Source organism: Balaenoptera musculus, chromosome 15 (assembly GCF_009873245.2).
Source record: "Balaenoptera musculus isolate JJ_BM4_2016_0621 chromosome 15, mBalMus1.pri.v3, whole genome shotgun sequence".
Classification (NCBI taxonomy): Eukaryota; Metazoa; Chordata; class Mammalia; order Artiodactyla; family Balaenopteridae; genus Balaenoptera; species Balaenoptera musculus.
In genome coordinates, this window is record NC_045799.1 from 79,742,600 (window position 1) to 79,756,815 (window position 14,216).

A 14,216-nucleotide genomic window follows, 5' to 3' on the forward strand; every position below is an offset into this window, starting at 1 on the left:
AGACTGGCTTACGAAGTCCTTTCAGGCCTTTCTGTGGAAGGGCTTAGGGTGTGTTTGTTTGTGGTTTTTTTTTTGTTGTTGTTGTTGTTTTTAGCCATCCCCTTGGTTATTGAGTGGGCAGAGGGAGACTACTGTACATTCTGCTCTGCCCAGGCTGTTGGAAAATGAATCTGGTGGTTTCCAGTCCCCAGCCACAGCACACAGACCGGACATCTGTGCATTCGTTTTCACTAACTGCTGTTTCTCAATTTAAAACCTGATCATCTTCTTCCTTGTTGGCAAAGGTGCCTTGGAATTTGTGTTGCTGAGTCAGCAAGCCTTTCAGATTTGCCCGGTTTTTGTTGTTGGCATTTTATAACAAGATGGGAACTCAAACAAGTCATTCCTCCTAAGGATCTGGTCTCTCCATCAAGAAGGCACAGTTTGTGCCAGCTCTCCAGAGAGAAAAGGTGAGAGCCATGGGGACTTTACATTGCTGCCTTCCCAATCTGGTTTTCAGTAGAGAAACTGGGCACTGGGGAGGGTGGAATTTGAGGTCCCCAGGATGAAAGTGAGCCCTGGGAGTTGATTGTTGATTGCCAACTGTCTCAGATAAATTCAAGTGGCTTCCTGCCAGCAGCTTCTCCTGTTTAACCAGTCTTAGAAGATGCTTTCCGCCTTCAGACGTGCTTTATGGGATGAAGGACACGAGTCACGGTTTCTGCATTTGAACTGGAAATTTTAGTTTCTTTTGTTACTTGAACCTTTACTGGATGCCTCCTTTTTGTCAAGCCCCATGCTCAGTGCTGGGGGTACGGTGACCAGGCACAAAAGCTCTGTCTTCCAGGAGCTCATTGTTTGGTAGAAAAGATAAACCATAGACAGTGACAAGGTGTTGTCAGTGTGATACATGTTGAGGAGTGGATAATCACAGGGCGGAGCCCACCCCACCCTTGCCCAGGAGGGAAGGTCCAGAAGCCTCCAGAAGATGATAGCTAAGGTTGTGAAGAAGGAGTAGGACCCAGGAAGTAGGGGGCAGAGCCTGGCAGAGGAGTCAGTATACGCAAAGTCGTGAAGAAACCTGGCATGTCTGGGTCACCGTAAGCAGCTCAATGTGGCTGAAGCGACAGCGTGCGGATGCGGGGCCGAGAAGCCTGGAAAGGTAGGCAGGGGGCTGAGCGGGGGCCTTTGTGGGTCATGCCAGGGCTCAGGGGAACAGAAGGATTTTAGTAGAATTCCAGGAAGGGCTTTTTTTTTTTTTTTTTGCCGTGCCGCGCGGCATGTGGGATCTTAGTTCCCCGAACAGGGATCGAACCTGAGCCCCCTGCATTGGAAGCTCGGAGTCTTAACCACTGGACCACCAGGGAAGTCCGAGGATGGGCATTTTAAATGAGCACCCTGGCTAGAAAGCGTGGAATGGATAAGATTATTCTCTTTGTGACTGTTTCCGTACACCACTGCCAGCTTCTGGTAGGGGGAGGTAGACGGGGGAGTTTGCCCTCTGGCTGCTCCTGGTCTTGTGGAAGAGAGAGAACTGTAGAGGACAGACAGAATGCCGTGGAAGTTGGTAAGAGGGGATTTTTCTTTCAAGTGGGCACATCCCAGCATCCTGGAGGTGTTTAAATGGGGCCTTGAAAGTGTGGGTCAGCTGAGGATGGGTGGCCAAGTGGATGGGATTCCGGGTAAAGTCGAGGCACAGAGTTGGGGAAACTGGCGGTATATGGGGTAGCAGTTCATCACTTACGCTCTTTAGGAGGGATCGGGGAGGGGAAGGTGTAGATGGAGGAGGGTATTGAAGAGAGATGCGCTGGCAGCTACTGTTGATAGGAAGGGACCAGACTGTGATGGGTGTTCAGCGTCAGCCCAGGGAACGTGAACATTATTTCTAGAGCCCTAGGGGAGGTGCGGAAGAGAGAGGGTCAGAACTGTATCGGGAAGCTCAACCTCACACCTGTCTCTGGGGTGGACGAGGAGAGACAGGAGTTGGAGAAGCCAGTTGGCAGAGAGTGCTTGTCAAGGTGAGAGGCAGAAAGGTGCCAACCAGATGCTAGCAGTGGGGTCTGAGGAGGCGAGGAGAGGGCAAGCCAGGGCAGCCGCTGGGCTGTGGGGGAGAAGGCGGAGGAGGGCCAGCGCAGAGCCAGGGAATCCAGGAGGAGAGGGGCGTTAGCAAGGAAGGTGAGTTTGGCTTCAGACATGTCGAAGGTACCGAAGAGGCCGACAGGAATGGGGCCACGGGTGAGGGAGGAGCGTCCCTCATTCATTGCACACACACTTAGGAAGTTGTGTGCCCGGGCTTGTGCTTGGCACTTGGAGTACAGAGAATTAAACAGTCCCTTCTGTGTGTTTGTTTTAATTTTCACCTCAGGTAAACAGAGAACTAGATTAATACACACTGATCACCGTTCATGCCCGGCTTGCTTTCACTTGTTTCCAAAGTTATTTTTAATGTGTCGTAAGTTCCTGCATTTCAGCCATCCACAATAAAAGCCAGGATCTTGAAACAAAATACACATCCAATCATTTGATCTTTCTTCCCATTCTCATCCTGAGATAACCATTATCCCCTCACTTTCATTTTTATGTAGTTTTATGGTACCTGTGTATTCCTAAGGCACTTAAAAAAATATCGCTACAGTTTGTCCATAGTATTGCATGTCATCTGGTTCATTTGTCTTGAATATTGAATAATATTCCATGGTGTGGACAAATCACAGTTTATGCGTCTGATCTTCCGTTGATGGGTACCTGCTCGTTTCCAGTTTTGCTGTCATGAGCGGACTGCTCTGAACATTTCCGTATATGTTTCCTGTTGCACATATGCAAGAGGTTTTCTTGGGTATGAGCTGAGGGGTGGTATTTTGCTGGGTCATAGGGTGAATAAATGTCCAACTTTCATAGTTGTTACTAGACTTTTTCTGAAGTGGTTGTACGAGTTTCCACTCCACCAGCAGCAGAATGTAGGCCTTCCACTTGCTCCACACTCTTGCCAACACTTGATATAGGCCGACTTTTTTTTATTTCTGCCAATGGAATGGGTATAAAATGGGATCTTTGGGATCTTGATTTCTGTGTCCCTGAGCCCTGATGTCGAACATCTCTTCATAAGTTTATTGGCATGTGCGTTTCCTGTAAATTATATGTTCACTCTTTTGTAATTTTTCTGTGGGGTTCCTGGCGCTTTAAAAAGAAAATAGACTTGTAGGAGTTCTTTATATATCCTTGATTTTAATCCTTCCTACTTATTGTGAGTATCTTTTTCCAGCTTGTAACTCTCTGCTTTCTTTGAGGCATGTTTTGTTGAACAACCATTCTTAATTTTAACACAGTGAAATGTATCTTTTCGTGTATAGTCAGCGTGCTGTGCCTCGCTGGAAAAATCTTTTCCTGACCATAATCCTTGCCTTTTAGGAGTCCGTGCCCTAGTGGAGGGGACAAGTAGATAATTGCACTCAGATGTCACATGGACATTGGTGGTTAGAAGAGGCCACTTCTCCGTGCAGGGCAGGAGTGGATGTAGGACAGATTTCACCGGGCAGAGAGTCTCAGGCTGGGAATTAAGAATTGAGTAAGTGGACACGTGGGATGGGTGCTCTTGGTGAGGGGTGAGGGGCACGAAACAGCCTGGTGGGTTCTGGGCTCTCACTGGAGCTGCTGATGGCTGGAGCAGAGGGCTTAAGGGACTCAGGCAGGACATCTGAAGAAAGGTCTGGATGCTCTGCGTGCGTGGGATTATTGAAGCCGTGGGAGCAGAGGAGAGGGTCACGGGGGAGGGGGGAGAGGAGAGAGGTAGGCCAGGGCCCAGTTGCCTCATGCAGGGAAAGGTTTGGCTCTGGGAAGCAGGTTGGGGTTCCCTGGGGGTGGCCCTTACCACATGCTCGCTGCCGTGCTGTTGGATGCTGTATTTCACCCTCAGGTGCTGGGCAAAGACTGACGTGTCTACAGAGGGCAGGCATGTCATAGGGGAGGCTGGCCAGAGGCATAAGCACTCTCCCACTTTTCAATAGAGAAACAGGTTCAAAGAAGTATTTCTCAACTATAGGTCGGTGGGACCACAGTGAGGTCAGCAAACCGTGGCTCGTGGGCCAAATCCAGCCCACAGCCTCTTTTTGTTAATAAAGTTTTATTGGGACACAACCACGCCAGTTAGTTTATGTGAGGCCTATGGCTGTTTTCACACTACAGTGGTGGAGTTGTGTAGTTGCAACAGACACCCAGAGTCCTACAAAGCCTAAAATATGTACCTTCCAGCCCTTTATAGGAAAAGTTTGCCGGCTCTGCCCTGGGGAGTTGCGGTAACTGTGGTAACCTGGAGAGTAGTACCAGCCACCGCGGTGGTGCAGCTCATTGTTGCTGGCTGCACAATGAATCTGGGTCAGGCCTGCAAATGTTGCCAGCTTTTCTGGTTTTCAAGAGAAGCTAGAAATCTGGATTTTTTTTTTTTTTTAATGGTGGATATTCCAGTTTTTAAACATTGGCTCAATTTGTAAAAACTAAAAACTGTGTAGTAGGTCAAGCAGACACATCTGGCAGGCCGATTTGTCCACATCAATTTATCCCTCTGCAAACTGATCTGGGTTTGCTTATACCTGTGGCTTCTCAGGCAAGTTGTTTATCTTTTGCTTCACTTTTCTCATCTATAAAATGGAGATGATACCCTTTGCTCAGGAATGTGAGGATTAAACGAGAACACTTATAAGATACTTAGCAGGGTGCCTGGTCCATAGTAAGCTCTTGGTTGGTGGCCACTGGTGTGATTATGGCCACTGTGCCTGCCACTGCTTCCGCTGCTTCCCCGTTCTGGCCCCAGGGTAGGCTCTGACGACCTGTGGGTGGTCAGGTTGCTCCTGGCAAAGAAGGAGAAGCAGGTTCTTGGTGCTGGTGGAGGAGGTTGCCCACTGGGGAATTGTTGGTCGCCGGGGCCTGCCCCCTGGCCACTGTGTGGCTTTCTGAACCCCATTTGGGACGTTCGGCTCTGACCTGCCTCTGGAGGGCCCTAGGCAGGCACCAGCCAGGAGAGGAGTTGTCATTTCCCTTCTAGCAGCCCCACGTGCAAGGGACGAATCATGTGTAGTTCCTTCCATCTCTCAGAAGCCTAGTCAGGTCTAGGTGGCACCGGCTTAAGCCATCTCTTTTCTAGACAAAAGCCCTACCTTGCAGCGCTCCCCTGTGGTAATAGTTTGGGCACCTGGATGGTGTGTTTTTTGCACTTTCTTGGAACTCAGGGGTGGGACATGTGTCTCTTGGCAAGGAGGTGCCGTGGTACTTTGACAGGCCTGTTAGTGAAACTCCACTGGGACGGGAGCAGCCGTCTGAAGTAATGATGGTAAGTGACAGTGGTGGGGTTTGTTTCATATTTACGATCTTTTGAAAGTGGTGGGCATTGTAGAGATTTGTTTCTGAAAACAAAAGTAATAGTTTCCCACTTTAGAAAATGTGAAAAGTTCAGATATATAAGGAAGTTGAACAAAAGGTCTCTAATAGTTTCTGCACTCAAAGGCAGCCGTTGTTAGCATTTTGGTACGTTTCTACTGAGTTTTCTCTCTGCTTCTCTTTTACCGAGTTAAAATAGTGCTGTGGGGAATATCTTTATGTTGAAGTTTTTCTCTCATCTCCTTTGATAGATTTTTTAATGATTGGGTCAAAGCAAGTGAACATTTTTAAACCTCTTGATACATATTACCAAACTGTTTTCTGGAAAGGGTTTATCCATCCCAGAAGTATGACATCTCAGTGTACTCTCGCCAGCACTGAGTATTGAGATTATTTTTACTGCTTTGACAGGCAAAAAAATAATAGGTCATTGTTTTAAATTTGTATTAAAAACAACATGTCTAGCAAAGTAGAACATTGCTTTGGTGTGTTTGTGTGCAGTATTGGACTTTCCCATCTCCGTGGGAAGGCTTTCTGACAGTGCCCGGGTGGCCGGCTGCCCCGTAACAAGTCTTTGAAGGTCATGCTCTGCTTACAGGTCATGTGCACCATGTCAGCTGGTGGGGTGTGGAGTTGCAGGCCCATGCTTCTTGGAAAGCACCCGAAAGAGACACAGCATGGAAATAGGGTTTGAAGTCCACCCGGTCTCACTGGTCTCCACTCCGTGCCCCTCAGAACGCCTCTGTCCCACACAACAGCTTCCTGGACCTCTCAGGAAGTAGGAATGAAGGGCAGCCCCTGTGTCAATAAGAGCACCCCACTTTTCTGCATTTTACATATCGATGGGCAGCGTACGGTCACATTTGGAAAAGGGTTCTGCTGCTTATAAGAGGCTGGAAAACCCATCCAACCGCCTGAGCAGTGGAGCCCAGGAAAGGGGATGTGACTGTCCCAAGGTCACCGAGCGTGGAGCCAAGAGTGAACTGCCCAGCTCAGGCTTGGGCCAGGCCACTGTGTATTTCGGTGGGCTTTGAGGGGAGGAAACGGGTCCTCACATGTTGGCAAATTGACAGTCGCCCAGTCTGGGCACCAGTTTAAAAACCACGCTCGGGGCCTTCTTCCCGGAGGCCGCAACTGTAAGGGGATCCATTTGTGTGGTTTCCCCTACCCAGAGGCCCACAATCAGGCAGGATGAGTTTCACTCAGATTCCTGCGTCATCTCAGGTCTTGTTCTAAAGCTTTTGTAAATCCCCCGGGAATAGAAAGACTCTTGGACACATGCACCTTTTCTCCTTTGTGTGAAACCCCTCTCTGGTAGGACAGCAGCGTCCCTCTGTGCCTCGGAGCCGTGGGGCTGTGCGCAGGCGTTTGTGGCTAAATCTGACAAGAGAATGCAAGAGAAGGCAGGATGGTTTTTCTCGTGGTCAAAGTTGTTGATACATTTTTTTAAAGATAACTTCGGTCGGATCATAATAAGTAACATGATCACTGTAGAACATTTGCCAGTACAGAAAGAGGTAAAGAATAAATATCCCATAACTCCATCACTCCTAGTTAAGTGTCAGAGTTATTCCTTCCCGCCTTTTAAAAATCAGCTTATATAAGAACCTCGTGTCACAGACTGGCCGTCTGACCTTGAGTAAATTCTTAATTGCTTTTGGCCTTGGTTCTCACGTCTGTAAAATGGGGATAATCTCTACCTTCAGGGGCAGTTGAGGGTTGAGAGAGCTGGACGGCAAGAGCACCGGACAGAGTGCGTGCCACATAGTAGGTGCTCAGTAAATGGCACATCCACCCGCTTGAGAGCGTATAGTGTATATGGTTACATATCCGGTATTTTTAATTTGTCAGCAGCATTATTCTAGGTCTGAAAGCCTTTTAAAAAGATTTTTCAAGACTCGTATTCCATCATTGGGGTGTACCATAATTTATTTAAGAATTCCCTTATTCCATTATCATGAAGTGTTTAGGTTGCCCCCAGACTAAGGCTGTTTTCCCATGGCCAATTAGAATAATAACAATTTTCATAATTAAGAACACCCTAAATAGCCCCATCATTAGGAGCCGAAACAAATGAGGTTTTTTTTGTTTTGTTTTGTTTTGTTTAAATAAGTATATTTAGGGATGGGATTCAAGCATCAGATTTTTTTTTTTTTAATAAATTTATTTATTTATTTATTTATTTATGGCTGTGTTGGGTCTTCGTTTCTGTGCGAGGGCTTTCTCTAGTTTCAGCGAGCGGGGACGTCTCACTATCGCGGTCTCTCTTGTTGCGGAGCACAGGCTCCAGACGCGCAGGCTCAGTAGTTGTGGCTCACGGGCCCAGTTGCTCCGCGGCATGTGGGATCTTCCCAGACCAGGGCTCGAACCCGTGTCCCCTGCATTGGCAGGCAGATTCTCAACCACTGCGCCACCAGGGAAGCCCAAATTAGGTTTTTGAACTGAAGCTTGGGGATGGCTGAGGCTGTAACAGAGAATGGGTGCATTGACACGGCCGCAGCGTGTGCATGATTGCTGCGTTCGAGGGGAACATCAGTGGGCGTTCTGGGCATCGCCCCAAGTGTGCCCCAGGCCCCTGGAGCAGACGGTGCTCCTCTCTTTCGGCGTGTGTGTTTTAGACCCTCTGGGATACTGGGCATTTGAAGAGCTGCAGTCCCAGCTTTGGGTCAACCCCAGCTCTGCCCTCAGGGAGTTCCTGTTCTGGGGGGTGGTGAGAGGGGGGACAGATACTGAAACCAGTAAATGCAGTGTGTTTGGATAAATGGAGAATGCAGTGAGGACGCACAGGAGGATGGGGTCAGCACTTTCTGTTGAAGGTGAGGCTCGAGTGGGGCGCTGTGGCTGAGTCTGGAAAGATGGGCATGTTTGCTGGGGGCTTAGGCGCAGGGAGGATGGAAGTCTGGACATGGGCACCAGCAGGATCAATGTCTGGGAGGTGGGAAATGGCTCCGAATATTCTGGCACTTGCTAGAATTTGATGCAGGTGGACAAAAGGTGGAGGCCTTGGTATTAGTGGGGACAGTGGCCGGTCATGGAGGGGCCGTGTGCTGTGTCTTTCTCATCTCTGGGTCTCTAGTACCCTGACAGAGCCTGGACCGTCGTGTGCCTGTGGTCTGTAGGCCGAACACGGTCATGAAAAGCTTAGCTGAAATTCTCGAGTGTAGTTTTCAGGCTGTTTGGCAGAGTTCTCCGAGTTGGTTCATCTGGGGATGTGTGGACACGCTGGAACATACCACGTGTGCTGGTACATGGGAGGCCCCTGCTGCCCGAGAGATGAGTGACGGCTGCCAGGAGGTGCCAGGGGGAAAGTCTGGGCTCAGGAGTAATTGGCCCTGAAACCAGTCCTGTGATTTGTACCTGGATGTGGGTCCAGAGGCCTCTAATTACAGGCGCTGAGCTAATAAGCTTGCCAGCCATCTCGAGGGCATCCCGGGTCTAATCCTCCAGGGCGGGATGTGTGCTTCTGTTGGAGCGGTTGGCAGCTCAGGGGCAGCCCTGGCCCCCCTATGTGTGCTCAGAGTTATTGCAGGCCTGACTCATCGCCCGTGTTCTCAGACCATGTAGCTCAGTGCCGCCCTGGGCCGCCACTCCTCCCCCAGACTTGAGGGGTGGGAGGTGCTGGGGTGGAGGGGGGCAGGGAAAGGGAGGGAGGCCAAGATTTGCTGATATCGGCTGTGTGCCTGGCGCTGTTCTGGGTGCTTTATACGCACCTATCCATCTGAATCCCCTAGAAAAGCACTTAGAATAGAGGTTGATATGTCCACTTCCAAGCGAAATCGGGCTTGGAGGGCTTAGGTACCTTCACCAGGTGACACAGTGAGTAGAGTGCAGTGAGTACGTGGCGTGTGGACGCCAGAGCCCGTGCCTCTTCACTGTCACGTGCTGCTCCAGCTCTGCCTTGCTTGTGGGGCAGGTGTTCTCGGCCTTCTCACTGAAACCCTGCTGGAGTGCAATCTCAGGGACAGCAGCGAAAACCCAGGGTCCCAGCCTCATTAGTGGCCATGTAAGCGAGTCACCAAAACCACCGGGGCCTCGGTTTTCTCGTCTGCAAAACAGGGGCAAAATTCGATGTCTGTACTTAAGGGGATTGTGTGGGAATCGGAGCAGATGATGTGACTGGGAACCTTGTTGGCACCAGGGCCCTACGTGGACGTAACAGCTGAGGGTGCTCGCAGCTTGAGACGCTGGCTCCTCGCTCCCTTCCTCCCCTCCCCCCCACCGCTTTCCCTTTTCTCCCTCCCCCCTCTCTAAGCAGGTGGGGTGCAGAGAGGCTGAGAGGCTAGAGATGGCTTAAGCATCCATAGGATTTTAATGTTTATCTAGGGCGGAGCCCAAGGTAGAGCTCATGCTGAGCTTTCCCCACTAAGAAAATGGGCATTAGAGCCAGTTGATCTGGGTTTGCACTCTGTGCTACCACTTAGCAGTGTATGTGTGACCTTCAGTAAGACCTTGACTTCTTTGTTTTCCTGTCCATAAAGTGGGAGAAATACCGCCTTGTCCGTCTGTTTGGCCCCGTTCCTCTCTCACCCTAGGAGCTTCCACAGACCCCCTTTCTTCTTCAAACAGCTGTAGGCACGTAGAATCTTCATCTGCCTCCATTCAGTCGTGCTTTGAGCTAATCCGTGTATAACACATGCTACATGACACGGCCTGTGCTGGGGCTGGCGAGGTGGCTGTGGACAAGGCCAACTCGCTGGGTGTCTGCCTTCTGAGGGGGCAGAAAGACAGGGACCACCATATGTGTGTGTGGGCGTTAAGGTTCTGGTCGGTGCCGTGGAGGAGAAGTTCATGTGACGGATGGCCTGGGAAAACCCTGAGTGATGCAACTGGGCGGGAGTGACTGGGAGAAGACTGTCTTGGGAGATGGGTGTAAAGTCTTTGGACCTGACCGCTAGTCAGCAAGGCCCAGGCCCAGGGAGTGGGGTGCAGAGAGGCCAGAGAGGGAGGGCTTCAGCATCCATAGGATTTTAATGTCTATCTAGGGTCTGCCCTCTGTGGTTAATGGTGCGGGAAACCAGGGCAGCCTGGAGACCTGGGCAGAGCTAGGACCCACCCACGCTTAGAGTCGCCTCTCTGGCTGTCCTTGAGCCCCTGGTCCTTTCCGAGACATAGTTTTTTTTTCATCTGTAGCATAGCAGGTGTTAATATGTGTCCCACAAACAAACCTGCTTTGGAAACCTGTGCGGCGTCCTCACAAAGGTATAAGGGGTCATGATGGCCTCAGTCCATAAAGGATTGGGGTGACTCATGAAAATACGTATAGTATAAAAGGATACACTTAGTAGTTGGGCCAGAGGGAAATTATTGGTAAAAGGACAGAAGCAGGACTGATGATTAGCACCCAGAATTCACCCACTATGTCTTCCTGGACATTTGCAGAGGTAAGGAGGCTGCTTGACTGACTCCGAATTCTTCCTGGCTGCCTGAGCAAAGAGACAGGATTAGGTACTTGGTTCACGATGCCTTTAAGGTATTAGGGAAAAAAGTGACTGTGGAAAAGCATGATTTTTTTTCCCGCACTGAGACTGATTCTGGCAGGGCCACCGTGTTCGTCGGTAACTGCGTGTCTGTCTTGTTTCAGGTCTCCTGGAAGCGCTGGGCAATGGACCTGAGACTCGAGCCCAGAGTGGTCTGAAGCCGTTGGGGAAAACAGAGGGAGTCCTGGGGAAGATGGCCATGGCCCCAAGCCCTTCCCTGGCTCAGGTGTACACCAGCCCGGTGGCAGTGGCCGTGTGGGAATGGCAGGACGGGCTGGGCACCTGGCACCCCTACAGCGCCACTGTTTGCAGCTACATCGAGCAGCAGTTTGTCCAGCAGAAGGGCCAGCGCTTCGGGCTGGGGAGCCTGGCCCACAGCATCCCCTTAGGCCAAGCTGACCCCTCACTGGCTCCTTATATCATCGACCTCCCCAGCTGGACGCAGTTCCGCCAGGACACTGGTAAGGCACTTCCTGCCTCAAGTATGTGTCCAAGTGCCTGTTTCGGGCTGGGCGTCATGCTAGGTGTTGGGGGTCACAGAATTGACTCTCAGCGTTATCCTGCCCCTGAAATGCACACAGTCAGAAGGCGGGTGCTGGGAGTGATAGCAGTGTGAGATGTTCCTTAGTGGTACAGGGTGCCTTGGGAACACAGTGCAGAGGCCGTTCCAGCCCCTTTCCCCCTTGTCTCCCAAACCAGAAATGCCTGCTTCCGCCCGCAGAGGTTCGAGGGTCTCACTGGCAGCAGGCAGGCAAGCAGGCCAGCTGGCGTGGGGGTGGCACACCATGCTAGTTAAGAGGGCCTGGTGATGGGTTCCAGCTCCTGTATGATAGCTGTGTCACATGGGCAAGTTACTTCACTCTCCTGTGCACTCATGTTTCTTTCGTGTGTGTGTGTGTGTGTGTGTGTATGTGTGTCTTTTGCTCAGTATTACTGAGAAGGGGGCCACCAACTTCTTCCCAGAGCTGTGCACTATCCCTGTAAATCAGTGGTTCTCAGCTGGGGGCAACGTTTGGAGACATTTTTGATGGTCAGGACTATGGGGCGGGGTGCTACCAGCATCTAGTGGGTAGAGGCCAGGGACGCTGCTAAACATCCTACAATGTACAGGACAGCCCCCCATCAAAGAATTATTAGCCCAGAATGTCACTAGTGCCGAGCCTGAAGACTCCTGCTCTAATCCCTGTAGCAGCCTCCTCGAGGGTGTGAGGACTCAGGCTTCCAGGCAGTGGATGCAGATAAAAGTCCCTGCCTTCATGATGTTCGCAGTCACTGAGAAAGGCAGCGCACAAGATAAATGATTCGTGAACTGTGTATGAGTTAGGTAGCAATGAGTGTTTATCAGGGAATGGATGTGTAAAGCGCAGGGAGAGGTTTTTGTTTGTTTGTTTGTTTTTTAAAGTTATTCTTTTTTTTTTTTTTTAAGTTTGCTGTTCTTTATTTATTTATTTATCTATATTTATGGCTGTGTTGGGTCTTCGTTTCTGTGCGAGGGCTTTCTCTAATTGTGGCAAGTGGGGGCCGCTCTTCATCACGGTGCGCGGGCCTCTCACTGTCGCGGCCTCTCTTGTTGCGGAGCACAGGCTCCAGACGCGCAGGCTCAGTAATTGTGGCTCACGGGCCTAGTTGCTCCGCGGCATGTGGGATCTTCCCAGACCAGGGCCCGAACCTGTGTCCCCTGCATTAGCAGGCAGATTCTCAACCACTGCGCCACCAGGTTTTGAAGTTTGAGCTTAGGTGGCCTGGTCACCAGGAAGGGCTGGGGGCAGGTCAGGAGGGAGGGGCAGGTCGTGCAGGGCTTTTCCATCCCTTGAGGGGCTTCGACTTTTCTTCTGAAAGGAGGAACCCTGGGAAGATTTGGGCAGAGGAGTGACGTAATCTGATTTGGGGGTTAAGAGTATCCCACTGGCTGCTGAGGTCGGGAGACCAGGTAGAAGGTAATCGCAGTGATCACCTTTTGAAAAGTACTGTTGGAAGCATGGCCCAAATTGATTTTTTTCTTTCTCTCCTGAATCATCAGGTTTGGTTTATTAGTATAAGCTAACCACAGGTGTTTCCTAATAGTTGCTACCTGGGAAGTCCAAGGGAATCTATGTACATCCATGTAAGAGAACTGTGTAACAGTTAATAAAGAGTTTTACAAAGTTTTAGAGACATAAGAAATACTTATGGCATAATACATGAAAACAGGAAAATTTTTCAGTATGATTGTCAGCTACACCTAAATATACATGCCTAGGAGACCAGACCGGAAGGAATATGTTACAATATACAATATACGTCGTGTGCTTTCCTCTTGGTGGTTAGATTATGGATGATTTAATTTTCTTCAGACATTTTGTTTTCAGTTTTTTAAGTCAGGCTACATAGGTTTCATCCTTAGGAATATTTTGAGCCACAGCTGGTCTTTGACCTAAGCGTCCAGCATCCCTCACTCCTGCTGAGAAGCGCTGGTCCCTGTCTGCCACTTGATCCCTTTGATCCACAGTTTCTTTGCATAGAGAGAGCTCTCTACCTTTCACCCCAAATTTGGAGAGAATAATCAATGTCAGCCTTTAGGTCAGACAGCAACATGACCCATATATACACCGTGATCATGTTTTATTTTGGTTGTAGGAAAAAAAGAATTTTTAAACTCCCTTTTTTTGGGAGGTGGTGAGTGGCTAGCAGATGAACTTTATATGTGCAACGCTCCTTTTAAAACAGGCACCATGCGGGCTGTGCGGAGGCACCTATTTCCCCAGCACTCGGCCCCGGGCCTGGGCATCGTCTGGGAGTGGCTGAGTGACGACGGCTCCTGGACGGCGTATGAAGCCAGCGTCTGCGACTACCTGGAGCAGCAGGTGGCCAGGGGCAACCAGCTCATGGACTTGGCTCCCCTGGGGTACAACTATACCGTCAACTACGCCACCCACACGCAGACCAACAAGACTTCCAGCTTCTGCCGGAGCGTGCGGCGCCAGGCAGGGCCCCCGTACCCAGTGACCACTGTCATCGCTCCACCGGGCCACACGGGAGTGGCCTGCTCTTGCCATCAGTGCCTCGGCGGCGGTGCAGCCGGCCCCGTGTCAGGCCGCTACCGCCACTCCATGACCAGCCTTCCTGCCTACCCAGTCCCCCAGCCACCCCACAGGACCGCCGTTGTTTTGGGGGCCCACCAGGCCTTTGCTCCGTACAACAAACCCTCACTCTCTGGGGCCAGGTCTGCGCCCAGGCTGAGCACCACCAACCTCTGGGCTGGGGCGCTGCCCTCCCTGGGGAACCAGCCCCTCTACCGCTCCAGCCTCTCCCACCTGGGATCTCCTCACCAGCCCCCAGGACCGTCCGCTGCCGGCGCAGCCAGGTATCTTGTGTTACGCGGACGGTCGTTTTGTCCACCCGCATGCCTTG

The 14,216-nt window shown here is 50.7% G+C and overlaps 1 protein-coding gene across 5 annotated transcripts in view; it reads left to right on the forward strand.

Annotated features, from left to right (window-relative positions):
- The window catches only part of DTX2 (deltex E3 ubiquitin ligase 2), a 33,917-nt gene that overhangs the window by 1,067 nt on the left and 18,634 nt on the right, over positions 1–14,216 (forward strand). Inside the window, exons 2-5 of one of the 5 annotated variants that reach the window (XM_036826592.1) lie at positions 285–449; positions 592–1,141; positions 10,931–11,287; positions 13,533–14,169. In XM_036826592.1, the coding sequence (XP_036682487.1) occupies positions 1,117–1,141; positions 10,931–11,287; positions 13,533–14,169 (1,019 nt within the window). In that variant the 5' untranslated portion in view covers positions 285–449; positions 592–1,116. Of the gene's footprint in view, positions 1–284; positions 450–591; positions 1,142–3,408; positions 3,545–10,930; positions 11,288–13,532; positions 14,170–14,216 lie in introns of those variants that run through there. The other 4 variants (XM_036826595.1, XM_036826596.1, XM_036826594.1 and 1 more) reach the window with 4 other exon arrangements.